This window comes from Phragmites australis, chromosome 6 (assembly GCF_958298935.1).
Source record: "Phragmites australis chromosome 6, lpPhrAust1.1, whole genome shotgun sequence".
NCBI classification, from domain to species: domain Eukaryota; kingdom Viridiplantae; phylum Streptophyta; class Magnoliopsida; order Poales; family Poaceae; genus Phragmites; species Phragmites australis.
In genome coordinates this window covers 6,609,740-6,629,373 of record NC_084926.1, presented here as the reverse complement: position 1 = coordinate 6,629,373, position 19,634 = coordinate 6,609,740, and the positions used below count along the sequence as shown (strand labels likewise).

Sequence of the window (19,634 nt, the reverse complement as noted above, 5' to 3'; positions counted from 1 at the left end):
CTAAAATAAGATTCGTCTCCTTTAATACAAGCACTTAATTTTAAGTGCTTAAACACACCCCACGATGCAATATCGATACAAGGAAATAAACACACGATGTCTTCAATTGCAAAAGAGTACTTTTATTTTGATAATCACCAGGGTCGTTCATACCCTTCACACACACGCATACAGGCAATCCAGAAGGGTATAATGCATGATAACTCGCTGCCAATGTAGTCAAACAAAATAGTGTAACTAGTTACACAAAAAGTAGAGCCTAACAAATTACGAAGTGGGTATTCACTACAGATTTATTAGTTGCAGGGATTAGCCTTTGTCTCATCAGTGGTCTATCAATGTCAAAACAATTGTCTTCAATCTCGTAATCATTATTGAACCCATCCCAAGAACCCCACCAAAAATTAAATAAAATCACTCTTGCCACCATGTGGACGTGAAAATCCTATGGTAAAAGAACCGCCAAATCACCCTAGAAACCCAAAATTGTTTGTTTCAAACAACTTTCTGTAGCCGCTGTTTCTCTATGACTTCTGCTTAGATTTCTGCTTCTTCAACTCCAATGATGTCCCTAATCCTACTGGGGCGTTACCACCGGACTTGGCGGATTGCCCGTTGGTATCTGCATCATTTGCTTCCGTGATAGTGCCGTTTGGAGCAGGTCCGTTGGTCACCTGATCAGATGCCGATTTCTGAGCGTTTGCAGTGTCAGAGGTAGCAGACGCAGAAGCAGCTGAGTTGAGAAGCCTGAGAATCTGTTGTAGTTCAGACCCACTGTTGGCAGCAGATCCATCACGCACATTAAGGCCTCTTGCAGCAGCTTTCTTCCGAGCTTCAGCAGTTGCTCGAGCAGCTCGCTCATCAACCCCTCTTAATCGAGGAACGCCTTCTCCAACTACTGCAGCATTGAGTGACCTCTTGACATTTGCCGATCCATCACCTGATTGGATCACAGCAGCCTTCATAGCTTGTAAAAGTGCAGGATTTGCCTGTCACAACAAAAGGTAAGGATTGAATGCCACCAAAAACCACATACAAAACAGAGTTAGATAAGTGTAAAAATTCCTTATCAGAAATTCAGAATTCATATTCACATTCACTTCAACTAATACCCAAAAATGATGGCAATATTCCACTGCCACCTGACATGAGCTATTGCGCAAGACTAAAACTATTGCACAGACATAGGAAAACAAGCGTACAGAACAATGGCCTTGCGATGGAAGTGAAGGTGTTCTAACCCTAGGATCAACGTGGCGTACCTTATTTAAAAAAAGCATACACACGTGAGCAAGCATGTATCCCCAATCCATGAGATCTTAGTATCCACAAAATTACTAGCATGTGTAATGCACATGTATGTAGCGCGAGTTGGGTGTGTGAGTTCTCCATGTACCCTCAGAAAGAAAATCACAAGTTTCCATTTGCATGTTATAAATGTATTGGCTGACGAAGAACCATCTACCTTTTCTCTGTGGCATATGGCTATTTCAGCATTCAAGTGGAATGAGTTTCAGCTGGCATAACAGGAAGGCTTGCAACTAATAAACTTACCTTCAAGAAATCAATAGTAGCAGATGGATTAGTTCCTTGGCCTTTTTGCTTCTGGGCGTTAACCTGTGCAAAGAAAAAGGTTTTATCTTCTGTGGATAAGAAAGGCACGCAGAACAGAAGAGAAGACACAATTTTTACACATTGAGATTTCGCGTCATAATTACTTATTATAAAATGCACAAGAATCTTGGGGGCAAAGAGAAGAAACCTAGAAAATTTCTAGCTGTACTGTAAAATACAAAGGATATAACAACCAAATTAACAAACACTCATAATCCACTGTTATTCCGAAGATAAATATGCAGCATATTCCCTTGCACAATTCTGAAAAGTAAATTGCAAATCAACAATTCCAGAAATTATACCTGCTGTTCTCGAAGCTTAAATGTATTCAACCAATTTTCTGAGTCTTTAGTCCGCGAGTCATCATCCCCTAATTGTTTTACTAGTATATCATAAGTCTTCTTCTCATGCTGGCATCAAAAGACAACACATCAGGTTAACAGTTTGAAATATTGTTTTGCCAATCTTCTGTTAGAACTAACCTGAATTGAAAGCTTGTATGCACCTATACAACTGAATGCAATGGCAAGAGCATGATAGCATACTGCTGTTTGAATATGATCTGGGCCGAGAAGCCGCTCATTCTTCATAAGTGCTTCTTGAAGATACCTAAGAGAAGTATTCATATTGCTTGCATCCTGGTACATCATTGCAACATTTATAAGAGTTGCTGCAACATCCGGGTGATCAGGACCTGACGCCAAACTTAGCAAAAGCAGTGTGCGGGACATGTGACGCAGTGCAAGTTCAGTTTGATTGAGCCCATGATAGAACAAAGCCATGTTACCATAACTGAAAGTGAAAAAGATATAGTTACAAAAAAATAGTTAAACATATTGTTGATATCAAATAAAAAGAAAGCACAGAAACTACTCCATCCGTTTCGCTATGTTTGTCCAAGCTCACCATTGCGCACAGACCAAGGAAATTCAAAAGCAATGCAAAAGGTGCAAAAAAAAAAAACCTAGAATTAGGCGCCCACCCCCTTGGAACATGTGAACCTACCTTAATTACACTACATGTGTTGGTTTTTCTCCTCTAAAAGCCACACTTTGCATTTAAAATCTCTTGGAAACAAGAGACCAACCATTAGCACAAGGTTGATGGACAAATATTGTGAAACGGATACTCCCAAGGCCATGGACAAACACAGCGAAACAGAGGGAGTAATATATAAGAATAACATCAAAGAAATGCTTTAACACCAACAAGCTGAACAATGTTCAACTAATTATATTTCTTGCACGACTAAAATAGCATATACTTCGCAGCTAACCTCTGCACTTAAGTTTCTGCAAGACTTAATTGCTCATCAGTTCACATCTCAGTTTTTCAGTTACGACCTCCACAGTTGCTTTATTTAAGGATTTAGTCCAAACATGTGACATAGCACTGGGGTAAGTTTTTGCAAAGACAACATGAAGTTTAGTTTAAGCTAGATTTAAGGACAACGCCTACCCCAACTTGTTTGGGACTGAAAGGCTTTGTTGTTGTTGTTGTAGATTTAAGGACAACACCAAAAGTTAGCAATAAGAATAAAATTAAACAAAGACATGCCTGTGGGCTGTGTCAGGGTGATCAAGACCAAGACATCGTTCATTTATGATAAGTTCTCTATGTTGCTGCACAATTGCTCCGGCTGTATCGCCAGCATGGTACAGAACCATAGCAAGGTATCTATAATAAAAAGAAAAATATAAAAAACATAAGGATTAGAATGTGAATAAAGTACGAATACAAGAACAAAAGCAAATTGTGGGAAATGCACTTCTAAACATGCTTTACATATTAGCAATTGAACATCTGACTGAACATTATAGTTGGCATGTAGCATATAGCATGATTAGTTGGCATGTAGCATATAGCATGATTAGTTGGCATGTAGCATATAGCCTGATGTGACAAAAAGAAGTATTTCAGAAGGGGAAAAATAGTTGGCATGTAGCATATAGCATGATTCACAATTCTGGAAATGCAGTGCAACATATCCATTCGAATGTACAAACTCCTATTAATGTACTTTCCTTATGAAAGCAAATACTAGTCCAATAACACTGCATCAGGAAGTTAACATGTTACCTGCAACAATTTGCAGCATCCTTGTGCATGGGACCAGTTATCTATAATTTCAAATGTCAAGTAAATATCTGAAGTTCTGCAGATCATTCAAGCTAAATAGATTATGTATATACCTGTTGAAGCAGTGAAAATGCTTCTGAAAACAGTGCATAGGCCTCATTCAGTGTTCCCTGAAATGCATGAACAAAATTTGTACAAATGAAGAGAATAGGACAGAATCAAACAAGTATGCAGATCAGTTTGTAAAAAACAAGTTGAAAATTGAAAAAGACAAGATTATATCACAAAAATATACCTCAGCCATCCTGATTTTCCCTGCTTCCATAAGATTCTTAGCATCTGTACAGGTAGGAACTGAATGCTTGACAACTGGTTGGAGATTCAAGATATCTATAGGCTGGAATGGAGTCGTATCATCCAGATCATACTTGCGAGCAGCGATTGTTATTCCTACCTGTTACATGCGGAAGGTGCGGCAAGTGACCTGAATTAGTTCATGTACAAAATGATGACATATCATAATCTCAGCAGGCATTCTATAATATGGAGAGCATGTATTCTACATGCAGATTATCGTGCTATAAACAGAAGTATCAAGAAAGGCTTAATGATTGTAACCTTTTGGCAAAGATTGCGGAGGACCGCAACCCTTTTAGCCACAAGCCTTGAATCATCTGGCACTTCAAACTAAAGAAAATGCATCCATTAGTGATGTTATTCAAATAAGAAACTGAAGAACTGAAAGAAACACAGAAGCAGGAACAGTAAGTACCTGATATTTAGATTTTGCGAATTCCTTAATACTAGACCAAATTCCATCAGTTGTTAGATGAGAATATGTTGATAAGCCCTTTCTTGAAGCAGCACCGTGGCTTAATTTTTGGCCCTTTGTGGATTTATGATTTTGACTATTTTCATGACTCTGAAAAATGAATATAAAAAAAGATGATACTGTTAATTATAGTTATAATGCCAGCTGAAATACCAAAAGTTAGCACATGTATGTTCCATATCTACTACTAATGTCTTAAGATTCAACAGTACAGTTAAAAGCGCATATGAATACCACGAGACTGCTAGGCTTGGGATAACATACCTTCTGAGTTTTTGACACTGTGATGTCAAGACTACCCTTTGTGGGGGCATCCAAAACTTTGCCAACGAAACAGTTTAAGAAATGAGCAATAGCTGGTCCAATATCATGATCTGGGCTTTGCCTCAGTATTTCCTGGAAGGAGAAAAAAAGGAAGCAATTTGGTCAACATACAAGTGGATGTTCACTGCACAGAAGGAATTTAATGTAAATAGCTGTCTAATAGTCTGATGAAGGGAACTGTAAGGATTGATATGACAGCATGCATCCTGTATTAAGTATGAATAACAATGATTGGTACTCTGGAGTAGGACTGCTGTCATTTCAAGCACAGTAGAAAAGCCCTAATTTTTTACATTTTACTCTAAGTTTAGTAGTTTACACATTTCAATGTTTAAACAAATCGCATTTGGTAAACCATCCATTCAGATGAGGATCATGAGAAACTCTGTCATGCAAGCTACCCGACCAAAAATGTAATCAAGATAGATATATTACCTTGATAACATGCTTTGCAGACCTAACAATTATCTCAGCAGAAAACAAGTCCCATAAATGTGGTAAATGTTTGATCATGCCTGCAATCTGAGACAGGATTTATATTATGAACATTGTAGATTCCATATAATGTCAATTTCAGCTGGATCAGCTTAGAGACTCACTTTGCCCAGATACCTAACATTTATCCCATGGAGATGCAGTACATCGGTTAAAGTTTGTCCATCCATAGGGGAGACATCAAGGGAGCAAAGATCCTGAACAAACTTTGGGATCACTATGTCTAGAAGATATGTACCAGCCCTTTTTACCATCTCTTCGTCAGAGGCAATTTCCTATAAAGAGCAAACAGTAGAATGTTATCAAAATTAGTATATGGATTTAAACGAAATGCCAAAGTATTAGGCGCAGCTCTGCTATGCGTTACTCCCTCCAATCACAAGTAAGCGTTGTTTTGGACATCAACATGGTCCCCAAAACACAACTTTGACCATGGTTGTTACGGCGGCATGGCGAGGCATGGCGGCCCACCACCTTCACAACTTTACAGTGCCATGGCGCATAGCGTGGCAATGCCATACACACGTGGAGAATACACACATTATAGTCTAGGTTATTAGCAAATAGCAATGTAAATGTAGCCCAATAGTTACAGTCTAGGATATTAGGAAATGTAAATGTAGCATAAAAGACAAATAGCAATGTAAATGTAGCACAAAAGCCAGAAGACTCTCATCTCTCAAAAGTAACATGCTTCAAGTAACAGAATATGTGGTATTGCTGTGCTATACTGTTGACATGTTGTGAGTGACTGAGTGCTGTCATGTTGTGCTAACACTAACAGGATATGTGCTATACCTATACTGGATATGTGCTAAGTGCTAACACTAACAGGATATGTGCTAAGTGGGATATGTGCTATACTTAGTACTAGCAGCAAGTAGTAGAGTACTAGAGCACCAAGCACCAGAGCAGCTAGATCCCACACATGTACATGTACTAGAGCAGCAAGAGTAACTAAGAGAGGCAACACAAGTAGCAGCTAGATCCCACGCATGTACCAGCACAGCTCAGTAGTAGAGTAACAGAGACGCAGTCGTGCAGAGCACACAAGTAGCCAAGAGAGAAGAAATAAGAGGCAGAGAGGGCGGCGGACAGGGACACACAGAGCTGGTCTGTGCAGTGGTGGACAGGACGGCGGTGGCGGCGGCTTGGCGCACTGCAAGATCTCGGGCACGGGCAGGTGGACGGGTCTTGGGCAGGCAGACTGAGATGTGCAGGCGGAGTGGCAGAGGTGGACGGATCGGCGCTGCAGTAACGGGTCTGAGAGTAGGGGTGGCGGACGGCGAGGAGCAGGGGCAGCAGCACCAGTATGGCGTCAGAGCTCTCCTCCCCCTTCTCATCCCCTCGACTATGGCGCCCACCATATGGAAAAGGACGCCAAAAGACACCTTATCGCGCCACGGCGACGCCATTCCGATATGGCGGACGCCATTCACTCCGGTGCCGTGGCGAGGAGCAAATCACCACCACGCCGCCATATCATCGTTATGGTGACGACATAATGATAACTACTTTGACTACTACTTTTTGTTGTAATATATTGGTGTATACTACTATGAAAGTACTTTTCGAGACAAATCTACCTGCATCATTTTCAAATATCCAAACTTAATACATAAAAAGTAATTTGTAGCCAAAGTTTGAAACAGTTGACTGCACGCAACCCAAAATGACACTTGTTTGTGACTGGAGAGAGTAGTTTCAAAACTAACCTCTGGACTACCAGCAAGCTTGTACTCTGTAAACACATTTGGATTGAAAAGGATCTCAGCAATTGAGTCATTTTCAGCAGGTTTAACAGTAGAATTTGCCTCAGACTTGTCATCTCCTTCCACAGATATAACCTGAAATAATGGGGATAGCTTTCCAGGTTACATATGTAAAACAACATATAACCCTTCTTTTATTAGATCTTTACCAGTTGCATCATTCGATATATGAGTGCACAAACTCATCTAGTATCCATGGGAGGTAAAACTGGCAAGGGCAATTTGTTATATGCCAATGGAGAAGTGACCTCTAGGTAATCAAATTAGTTAAATTCTGATCACGCACCAACAAAGCAAGGGGGACGTATGAATGTCGTAAAAATAATGTAATATTTTGGCTATAAGACTGGAGAATTGCATGTTCAACGATTTTGCTCTTTTGGAGTGGCATAGTAAGAACTAAACTGCCAGTTGCTTATTTAGGTACAGATGCTTCTGAACAAACAGAGAAAAAGCCAGAACACTGATATTGCTTTCAGCACGAACCGTAGCATCAGAAGTACTTGCAACTTGGTCATTAAATTCACTCGGAGCATCTGGAACTTCCTGCTTAGAGGACTGCTTTGTGGATTCAGCCTGCCCAATATAAAGAAAGCATGTAATTAGGATTTCCCATAAAATAAATTGTGTAGCGATGAAACAGAGGATTAGAAAATAAATATGTGATGAGCTGACCTCAACGAATGAGGCTACAAGTTCGGGCCTCAACACACAGAAACGGTGTTCTTGTCCAATGTAGTTAGAATCACGTGGAGTCACTCTCATCAGATCCAAAATATAATGCCTACACAAAGAAAAAGAAAAAAAGGCCAAACAGTGCTAAATAAACTGATAGGACTACAAGACTACCGGCTAAGCATAAAAACACAACAAAAACAAAGAAAACAATATTGGGACTCCTGAAGGTTCATGTACGCGATAATAACATTCAGGAGCTCAGCAACACAGTTATATTGTTTACATGCCTAATGCTTCTTAAACAAGGCCACGAAGACCTAACAAAACGTAAGTACTTATCAAGTGCAGCCAAACAAAAGGCCTTTAAGAAACAGAAGAGGTAACGGTTGATTTGACCACTTGTACAAAAAAGTAAACAGACCTCAATGCTTAACTTCAAAACTAAATTACCTGTCATCACTCCCAACAATGCCCTTGCATTCGACTGTAGCAGCTAGTTTTACAGGATTGCCAGAACCATCCAAAACCACATGCTCCTTCAAATGGAGTCGCTTTGCAGCCTCAACTACCTAAAACATCAATAGCCAAAGTAGCATTAACAGTAGTTGCTTCAGAGTTTAAATGAAAATGCTGTCATGAAATAACAATAACTAAAAATCAAACACAAGCAGACTGACACATAGCAAAGAACAAATACTGGGCTGTATGATAATAGAAGACTTGTTAACTTCACCACTGCCAGCCTGCCACCAAGGCATTACAATCGAGTATAATCGCTAAACCTTTCTTATACTCTCTAGTGTAATTCTAGTAATCCATTGTTGTACCACAATGTCTGTAGAACAAAAAAAAGCTAACTGACCTTTGAATGGAATGATTCGTTCCAAGATATCTTCTTGCCGTTATCAACAGAACCATACAGCAGGGAATCGGACTTGTCTCCTTGAAGAATGCCAGGTATGATGCTCTGCAAGTCCAGTATGATTGGAAAAGGCACATTAGTGAGAACTTAGCTTACCATTTGTGACAAAACAAAGCACATAATGCAACTCTCTTAATATCATCAATAGCAGTGTATACTTATTGGCAGAAGCAGAGAAAGAGATAGTTTTTAAAAAAAAAAAATGCATGCAAAAATAGGAGTCCAGTGGAATAGCAGAAAAGCATGAAAAAAGCAGCAAAATATTCTAAAAATGATATATACCAGGAAATGGGTTTGCGTACAGACCTGAGCTACAACCCTATGACCTCTGTAATCAATTATTGCCATGGCAAGATTATAAAGCCCAAGAATATCAGCTTCTTGATAAGCCTTAGTTCCTTTCAAGTCATTATTTGCAGAAGCATATGTTGCCTGCTCACTGTCTGCTATTTGTGCCTCTGCAGATTCTTCAGTTTTTGAAGTAGCTGCCTCCCTAGAAGCTACATGGTTCTTATCTGGTTTAGCCCCTACGTCTGAGGAGGACACTTTAGCACTCCCGCTGGACCCATTTCGACAGTCTAGCTTGTGGTCCTTCGAAACGTGTTCGTAGTCGGAGTCAACAGCAAAACTAAAGAAAATATTGTTGTGAACATACCTGAAGTAGTAAGAGCAGAGGTAAGCTTCTCATGATGGAAATGAAACTAAAATAACCTTGTCAAGAGACTCAAACAGGACGATACAGCATGCACACATTGCAACAGGAAGGTAAGCTCCCAACGTTGCATGCCCACCACAATCTATATCATCATCATGAAGAAAGTAACTCCATGCCACACTGGTGCCGAGATTCAAACCATTTACGGAAAGATTTCACTAAGCTTAGTACAAGAGCACAAACAACAAACACTTCTCACTCAGAAGGTTCTAAAGGAGATATAGCAAAATGGTGATACTTTAATTGGATAGTCTGGAGAACTTCATTGTGAACCCTCATTGTAAAATCTTTAGCATAACACGCAAGTTGCAACATAAAAAATAGATATAGTACCTCGTAAACTAAGGAGTGATTCATAATGAAAACTTAAACTGCTAGAAGATATAGCACGGACTTAAAATAATCAGACTAGTTGAGGAGTGTTGACATGGCCAACTCCAGGAAATGCAAGTAGGAAAAAATGACATACTTTTAACCAGAAAAAAAGGTAATGCAAGATCTTGAAAACATTTTTATTTGAGTAACACATATGTGCAATACAAAATAATATATTGCAATCATCCAATTACTTGCACTTAAGCATGTAGCAAATCGTCCTGCATGCTATTACCTCCAAGCGGGATTATACTAGTTAAGGATACTTAATGAACAGGTATCTTGATATCAAATTTTTATGGCCAACATGTTACCAGTGATGTCATTTGGATGTGGAGCTTTAAATGGACGAGCAAATTTGCAAATAATCCGCCAGATTTAAGTCAAATGCATCCAAATAGAGTTTGCATGATGCACCCAGCTATAGACATTATTCAGATGTTTGAAGTAACAATATAGAACAGATGCTCTTCTCAAACTAATACTTTTTAATTTTAGATCACTAATTTCCCTGAAATACTTTTTCTCCCTTTGCATAGGCAGTGTGTGACAGATTTTAAAGCATCAGGTTGTACTATCAGGATTTTTGCTTGACCCGCCCCCCGCCCTGGCTGTAGTCAGGTCCAGGCGGAGTAGACTAGTCGACAGTGTCCCAGGGAGTCAGGGCAGGTTATGAGTCTAGCGTTTTTTCTCATCTGAAAATTAAATTTTATCAACTAAATTTGACTATTTTTCAACACTCTTAACTATTTAGGGGATAAGCTACCAACAATTGTAATAGTTGTGCTTCACGGCGGTGCAGGTCGGGGCTGCATACAACCTGCCCTATTGTGGGTCGGGGCGCCTCAGGTCAGAACAGGGCAGAGCAGGGATTCAGATCTCTATTCTTGGCGGAGAGTAAACAATTGGAATATGTGTCAGTTCAAAGATTGAATCTCTAGCCTCCTCAAAGTTTTTTAAATCATCAACTTAAACATTAAACAAACTGCCAAGAACTTTGGCTTCAAAAATCCATATAGAAACTATGCTTAGCTAGAAACATATATGACCTTACTGCTTCAATATCACAGATAACCTTTGACATCAGGCAGACTGGTCTTAAAGCAGAGAACATGGATAGAAGTGCTATGGAAATCATTATTCTAATAGTTAAGGGGATTATATTTACGGTGTACTCACATATGAAAGCATTCTGGATCAGTTGGATTAATTGGAGGTATACATCTATTAATGACACCGACTGCCCCTTTTACTGCAGCATCAACAAAATCACATGTCACTTTGTAGAGTGCTCTGCCACGCAATATCCTACAACAACCAGAAATAATATGTCACTATAGTTATAAAGCAGGCAATCCAGAAAGTGAGATGGTAAATAAGTACCGCTCTTGGGGATTGCCATGAGGAAACTCTCGGCAGGACTGTAATTCCTCATTCCAGTCTCTCTGCATGCCGATCAATTCAGTACCATATGACAACACAACAGAATCTTCAGCCCTGGCTGCATCCCTTTTATGTTCTGTTATAAATAAGAATGTCGAGTGCATTAAGTTTTAATTAACAGATGATAATAGGAAGATGATATCAAATATTTACAAACTAGATCAATATCAAATATCAGTACAACAACAACAACAAAGCCTTTGTCCCAAGCAAGTTGGGGTAGGCTAGAGATGAAACCACAGGATCCAACTAAAAAGATAATGACAAAACAATAATGATAATAAAGGTACTAGTAATAGTTAAAAAAAAAGTAATAACGGTAGAAGGAGATAGATGCATAAGTTATTGTTTTGGCATGTGGATTGCTAACTTCCACGCGCTTCTATCTGTGTATAGTTCTTTGGGGATATTCTATTCCTTCAAGTCTCTCTTTACACAAATATCAGTAAGAAAGAAAATTAGAAGAGTGTGAAATTCCAAGCCAAGGTTAGCACCAGCTGAAAAGGAACCAGTTAACAGCTCATGGCTGCAATGCCTATGTGGTATATGAAGTAGTTCGAACATAGTTATTGTTGAATGTGAAACAATCTGTCTGGTGGCATCAAACTTTTTTTTCGAATGCCCTCGCATAAAAACACATATGTTAACTGACTACCTAGCCGCGTGGCCCACTTGTCATGTCATAGACTAGAGTGTTTGCCAAAGTTTTCCTAAGGTTATGTGGGCAATTTTAATGCCACAAAGGTGTGGAAAACCTAAACTTAGGCAAGAACATATGGCATAGTTCTACACTGGCACCGGAGCACTTTAAATACATATAAGAGCAAGTAGAAATGAACACCCGAAAAATATGTAACTGAACAGCTGCTCACTTTTTGGAGGTGAATTTGATAATACTATCACCATGGGAATGTACTGACAAAATTACCTGGCACAGGATAAGCACCTAACCAAGAAGTCACCGGAAGCAAGGACTGAACATTCTCAAACGAATGGGCTGACGCTCTATGTTCCAAAACTTCACGAAAACCTTCAAAAGATTTGTCCAGTTGTTCAGCAAAGATAAAACATTGTGTAATACAACTGACGCATTACAAATACAATCAAGATTAATAAGAAACCTTTCTTAAACTTGGCACTGATCTTTTGCAGTAGACCAACTAAAGTGCTGGCCTCCAGGGCCTGTTTCGAAGGTCTTGGATCCAAAATACTCTCGGTGCTACAGTTCACATAAAAGGATTTGGAGCTTCCTGTAATGCAGTATTTGTTTCCTTCTAATGTCACAACATCAATATACATGAGATCTCCGTGTAACCTGCACCATCAAGAAGTGTTAATTCCACAGAAACCAAACTAGTGGCTGACAAGCTTACGACAATGTTACCATTGTTCAGGTTTTAACCCCATTAGGCAAATATATAGCAACAAGAAACAAAACCAATCATCGTTTCTGGAAAAATACACAGAAAAAACAGTACTCTAAATTATCCAGAATTGCATCATCAAAGCATGTGTATAACAATGCATTCTTAACATATGCAAAGCAATGCAACCCAAGGTAGAAGGAACAACATTCTGCCAAATGCCCAACCAAAGTTTAGAAAAAAAACATTAAGATGTGCTTCTATGCTTCACCCTTAAGAGAGTTGCGCAAATTCTAAAGCACAAGCCAAAGGTTGATTTTTCAAGTACTTTAAGATTTGAGCAACTCCCATTGGAAGGATCAAGCACGGAAGCGCCAATCAAAATCATTTAATTGCAAAGAAACAATTTTGAACATAAAATCATATTGCCCTATTCCCAGTGGTATATAAAGCTAACCCCGCCTTTCAGAACTTATACAGCGTATAACAGGCTGACTATGGTGGAACTGGAATGGCAAGTAGCCCTTGTGCACAGCTAATTATTAGGACTGATTATTAGGCCCAGTTGACTAATCTTTAGAACATTGATTCAACAAAAATTATTCAAGAATAACAAGACAAAGAAAGCAATGGCAAACAGCATAATTACCTCCTATAACTTGGCGGAGGATTGAAAGAAGAAAAAACTATGCTTTCTACACATTTGATCTCTGCTGGTGCAGATGCCAACAAATTAGTGAGAGCACCAGTAGTGTCCTCCATAAAATTTAAACAGTCAAGCTCCTGAATGACAGTTTTCCCTGCATCTGCTCATAAGAGGGGACAAGCAAGTAAGAAATATCAATTATCAAAATCGGGTTGCATTTAAACTGGAATGCAAATCATAGAACTATTCATTAACATTGCAGGAGGCATTCATACTAAATATAGAGATTATCAGTAAAGCTACAGATTAAAAGAGCAAGAAAACCAACATGGTGCCTGATGTACCTGCAGATTTTCCCTGAGCAGACTCCTGCTGCAGAGCTAGGGATGTGGATAGTGAAACATGAAGACTAGAGAGAGATAGTATTTCCCTGACACGGCGGAGATGTGACCTAATAGACCTCTCGTCATATATTGCTGAAAGAACAAAAAAATTCAGCTCCGTCAAATCCAATTCTCACTGGAACAACAAAAGAGAAAGAAATGAAACAAGTTACATACCAGCAACCATCTCCAATGAACAGCCACCAGAAGTTATATCTGCAATCTCAGATATTTCATTGTAGTCCTCTAACTGATGAGTTGAACCATCTTTAGTATGCAATATCAGATCGTAGCATGTATAGAAGCAAGTTTCAGGAGCATCCAAGAGGAATTGTTTGACATCAATCACAGAATCTCCTGGACTTAGCTGTAAATAATAGCATAACATAAATTACTAAAAAAAGAGATAAAGAATGAAACAAAGCACAGGTTTTTACAGGTACCTGCAGCTCAAGCTTTTCACCCGATTGTGTCTTAACTGGCACAGGGTATAGATGAAGCTCTCCTGCTCGAGACAATAATGTATCCCGGTTAGAGAAGTTCTTTATCCGGGGGAACCTTTCCCGTTCCAAAAACATACGAGCACAATGATAAAGGCACCATAATATAAAAACAATATTCCTGCGTACAAAGTCTTAAAATTTTCATACATACAAAATCCTCATAGTCCATTAACTGAAAATGTGTAACCCAATATAGGTGATAGCTACCTAAAGCTAAAAGCCATTTGTATAAAACGTTAACAGCCAACAGTGCAGATATAGGCACCCTGTTTTGTACAAGGAAGATGTTGTACTTTGTCTAGGTACGTCTGTGCCATGATGACTCTAATAGGGTTTGGCCGGAAAAATTTGAGTGCATTACACAAGTACCAGAGACAGGTTTCTAATATATTTAATATATATCCAGCATCATCAATGTAAGCTCGGTCACATGCAGAAAGGCAGCAGCATACAACATATTACTCATTCAGCATAGCTTCAGTCCAAATTACATCATCATTAAATTAAAGTAATTGCACCACATGTACCCATGTAAAACCCAATGTCCCAACGTGATCACAGTATTACGTTTCTAGTATTACAACACAAATACAGTATCACTGCGAAACTAAACAAGCGATGACCTCACCTTCAGCTGGCTTTTTTGCAGCCTGCGCAGCCACTGCCGCATTCCCATCCACTCTCTCGACATCCGCCGCAGCACCCTCCACGGCAGCGGGTTCACTTACTTCATCTTTCTCGGACTTCACCACTTCGGCCCCATCGGCCACCGGCACCACTGGCTCTGCCGAGACGGCCTGGCTTGCGCCCTGGGTTTTCCCCTTGTTCTTCCCACCCTTGGACTTCCCCGCCATATTCCTGCTCAGGCGAAAAGCCAACGCCACCAAATATAATTAGCCCAGCCACCAAAACAAAAGGAAACGCGCAACTCACAAGACATCAAACACCACGATTCTCTAAAACAACCGAAAAAAACATCTGCAGCTCCACTATACCCCAGCCGAACCAAGCACCAGCGGAACGCACGATCTGCGACAGGATCAAAACCCTAAACCCTCCCAGCCAAATCGACCCCCGCGAGCAAAGCGGAACACGCGAACGAGACGAGATGGATTCGGAGCGGACAAGGGATTGGGGTGGGAGCGAGGGAGACTTGCCGGCCCACGGCGCGGAAGCTTCAGCGCCCGGGAGAGAGAGGCGAGAGGCGGCGCGAGGGCGACGAGGCGCGGAGGGAATGATTGGCCCCTTGGAGGCGAGGGGTTGTTTGGGTAATGCGGAGGAGGGGAGTCTGCTTCTTTCGCCGGCCGCTCCCTTTATACGGGTGAGCGGCCCCGCTAATCCCCCATGGTCGCTGTCCTCTGGGGCTCTGGGTGAGGCGCTCGCGTTGGGTGTGCTTGCTTCAATGCTTCTCTCTCTTTTTCCCGTCGCTGCGCACGCACGGCGGTGATATTTCGGCTTAGGGTTATCGGAGGGGTCTGGGTCTAACCCTCCGACAAATATTGATCAGCGTCTTACTCTTATTTGATATTTTTCTATAAACCTTACTACAACACGCTGATATATGTACATACTTACACAGGCCCGTCGAGTGGTAGAGGTAAGATGGGTGGTCATACAGGACCTCCAAATAATTAGGATCTAAAATTCTAATTAATTTGATTAGGTATATACTTAATTTTTGATCATGGTATGTGGCCTATGGTATGTTCCGCTTTCGTTTGTGTTTGTTCGTGTTAATTTTTGAAAATATTTTTGATTTCTTGTTTAATTCAGATAAGCTACGCTCCTTAAATGATAAGAGTTTATTTTCTTCTTCTGTTAATCTTGAGGCTGCATTTAAGAGTGGAGAACATTCAAATATTGACGGAACCGAATTGTATGTGGAGTTAAAAGTTTATCCAAGATCTTATTAAGAAATCTATGGGCACTCTATATTCTAAAGTATTTGAAATAGCTAAGCTGTGTCCCTAATATCGTTATTGCATACAGAATTTTATTAACTATTTCCGTCACTGTTGCATCTGCGAAAATGAGTTTTTCTAAACTCAAGTTGTTGAAGTCCTACTTGCGTTCTACTATGACACAAGAAAGACTCAATAGATTGACGATAATAGCACTTGAAAATAATGTTTTGGAGAAGATTAAGTATGAAAATATAATTGAAGATTTCATTTCAATAAGTACTAAAAAGGTGATGCTTTTCAGTAGAATATGAGGTCAGTTTATTGCTTGAGTACTACCTTTACTCTTTTAATATTAATATTTGATATATTTCTAAGTATTGTAAGAAATAATATGTATTGAAGTTATATAATTAAGTGAAAGTATGCTTTTTTTATATGATTTTTCTAATTTTAGATCCTATTTTGTATTTCGCATCGGGGCCTCAAATTCCTAGAGACGGCCCTGACTCACATCACTATTTCTATGTATTTACATAGCATCTACTAAAAATCTAAAGTGCAGAGTTTAGATGTTAATGAAGTCGCCATAAGTGTCTCATTACGTTGTTCACAGATATGTCACTACCACATAAAGAAGATTCCACTTTAATAAAACACACATAGAGTAAACTTGAAGTTTAATCCAAATGAGTAAAAGATAGGACCACCCTTCCTATCCATCAAGTCTTAGTTGGCTTCTCTCTCTTACCTTACACTCTTGGTAACGTCGTATGCAGCAACTCAGTCTTGTATGTAATTTATTGGCTCGTACACGACAATGTGAGCATATTGTTGTTTGTTCACATCATGTGACATAACTTTTGCGAGTTGAGAACCGCATTTTGAGTTGTAACACTACGACATGAAAAAAAAACTAGCAGGTTAGATTGAGGGTAAACTTTTTGTTCTAAAAAGCATGTCGAGCCTGATTTGTCCATGCGAACGAACCCATTGACTATTGCGTTTGCTAGGTCGATTGGTGTCGTGTCTCTAATCTTGTCCATGATAGTTTCTTTTTTCTTAGCAGATCCAATAGTCATGTTCAGCACTAATCTATTACATATATTAAATGGCTAAGATTTAAAGTAAATCTACTGGTCATGTGTTGTAGTTACTGTTAATATGGGTCTCATGTAGGTGTGTATACACATATACGGTTATGTATATATATGTGTACATATTTATATGTATGCATATATGTATATATACATAATTTTTTTTGATATTCTAGAAAATAGTGAAAATGATCATAGTTATATTGGTAAATCGGCTGAAATAATCTAAAATGTATAGGAAAATATCTAAAATTGAAAAAAAAAGTGATAATAGTTCTATATGTGAGTCATGTGTAATAATGCTACCTTTTGGTATTTTAAAGACAGTGGGGCGTGATAGTGTATCTTAAAGCATATAAGAGTCATGGACGGACTCCTCCCATCCAACAAGAAGATAGGTGAACCGTAGATTAAAATCAACAACTGCTAATACATTTTGGATGTGAATAACCTTTCTACCCCTAAATCTATCTTGCATATGGATAGGGACACATGTTGGTGTATGAGTACCATCCAAAGCTCCTATACATCCCTATAAAAAGAGATAAGTGATGTACAATTAGATGGAGACAGAATCTACAATAGCACTTGAAAAACTAATAGGTGGCCTTTTACCTCAAAGTAATAGACAAATCTATCTAGGCTACTTGTTATATTAATATATGTTTCAGTCGATTTGATGCGTATAAGATCACGAGCAAATATACAAAGGGCGTCCAAAACTGCATTGAAGTACCTACTATCCGTCTCTCTTAATCAATTGAACTCAAACCTAATTGACCTGTTTGACCAATTTTAACCCACGACATGGACGAATATTGCAACTTGTTCCTCCACTGTGACATGCAATATGTTCACTAACAAACTACGTGATCTAATATGAGTGCACTGATCGTGAAAAACTAATTTTCGCATGCGCAACTCATTGATATAATGTGCGCCAGTTCCATTATACAAGCGGTTCAATCGTGACTCCCGTTCAATATCTCTATCCAATATGGGAGCATATTTCACAACTTTCCTCCCCTTTTCCCAAATATCAATCATATACCATTACATCGCTAAACATAATGTAACAGCGGTAATCAACCTTCTCCTCCATATGTAGTAGTGGTTCATGTAATACTGGATATATAACTTTGTCTGACCCATCTAGGAAAAAATAATATATTTACCAAAATATTACTATACTTATATGATAGAAATAAACAAAGGTATATGATAAAAGTTCACTTAGAAAACAAACCACGAATTCCAAGCATAAGTGATGTTTACTTTGTAATACAAATTAAAAAAGAGGTACAAGTAAGCAATAATATATCATTAATTATTTTTTATATTATTTATGCATATATAGTAAGCAGAGAACATCGGAGAGGATAAAAGGAACAAACATCACACCAATAAATTAAACAGGAACTACCAATAGAAGTAAAAGATAAGCACGCATCACCTAAAGTGTCAGGTCGAGGCATTACATTTGCACCTTCTACACAAGTTGCACTCTGAACTTGAGGTACAAGACAAAGCAAAGTGCTACAAGGGTCAGAAGAGCTATTGTTGTCGCATAAGGTGGATATCCAAATTTGAGCAAGAATAGATGCGTTCACAGCTGAACAACAAACAATAATCAAGAAAGCTACACCATATCAATTACAATTTTGTGCAATTTGAAGTAAGAACGTAAGATTGACGGGTAAGCTCTTGTTTTTTTTATGTCATAACAAATCTCAATTATAGAAAATAAATTAGTTGTTTCATTCTGCCATGGTTGTAATAGCTCGCTTAAAATAAATTACCTGAAGATTGTCTTGTTTGAGAGTCCAATCGAGATTGTGTTGTTTAAGACCCCACGATTGTTTGCATGGAAGAGGAAGAGAACAAGTAAAACAAAAAATGAGAGTACGATCAAGCAAGCAAACCCACCTTCGTCATTGAGAAAAGAAGAAATAAATGTTGGAACAAAGGATTGGAACGATTGGATACACGGATCTGGATCTAGATTGCAGGTGTCTTCACCCACTCGACTTTGCAGCCTCACGGACTCGCGTAATCGTCTGAGCTCCTGATGTGCTCTTTGATGGCCAGTTGTCTCGCCTCGCTACGCACTGTCATTCACCTCCTTCACTCTTCGTTCCCCATCATTGGGTAGCTGCCTCCTTCCCCAGCAAGCTCCGCGGTGAAACAGGCTTTGGCAATGTGATGCCTTGAAAGTGCATCTAGCCCCTATGTGTGGTTTTGGTAATTAATGACAATACCTATGGACTAACAATGGTGTTGAGTTTGTTAGTAGGTTGTTCTATAGCAGATGCATGGATAAGAGATATGCATGAGCTCTAGGTTATTCCATAGGAGATGCATAAATGATGAAGCATGGATTCTTTGAGAAATGCCATGAGTTCAAAGAATTGCATCAAAAGTCATTGAGATTTTAGTGATGCTCATAAGAAGAAGAAGAAGCTCAATAATACTGGCAATAAGCTTGAAG

The 19,634-nt window shown here is 39.2% G+C and overlaps 1 protein-coding gene across 1 annotated transcript; it reads right to left on the bottom strand.

Moving 5' to 3' along the window:
• Positions 1 to 182: 182 nt before the first annotated feature.
• On the bottom strand, positions 183 to 15,499 carry LOC133921371 (clustered mitochondria protein-like). Its single transcript, XM_062366212.1, has 29 exons — positions 15,306 to 15,499; positions 14,777 to 15,006; positions 14,089 to 14,150; positions 13,823 to 14,012; positions 13,607 to 13,738; positions 13,266 to 13,422; positions 12,374 to 12,567; positions 12,181 to 12,282; positions 11,193 to 11,328; positions 10,989 to 11,117; positions 9,026 to 9,374; positions 8,660 to 8,764; positions 8,248 to 8,366; positions 7,795 to 7,903; positions 7,606 to 7,695; positions 7,063 to 7,194; positions 5,452 to 5,622; positions 5,288 to 5,374; positions 4,793 to 4,924; positions 4,469 to 4,618; positions 4,315 to 4,383; positions 3,992 to 4,150; positions 3,810 to 3,866; positions 3,697 to 3,737; positions 3,175 to 3,294; positions 2,100 to 2,409; positions 1,920 to 2,027; positions 1,555 to 1,617; positions 183 to 989 (listed from the first exon to the last, which is right to left on the bottom strand). The coding sequence occupies exons 2-29, from the start codon at positions 15,000 to 15,002 to the stop codon at positions 525 to 527; spliced, it is 4,164 nt and encodes a 1,387-aa protein (XP_062222196.1). The 5' UTR covers positions 15,003 to 15,006; positions 15,306 to 15,499; the 3' UTR covers positions 183 to 524.
• Positions 15,500 to 19,634: the final 4,135 nt, after the last annotated feature.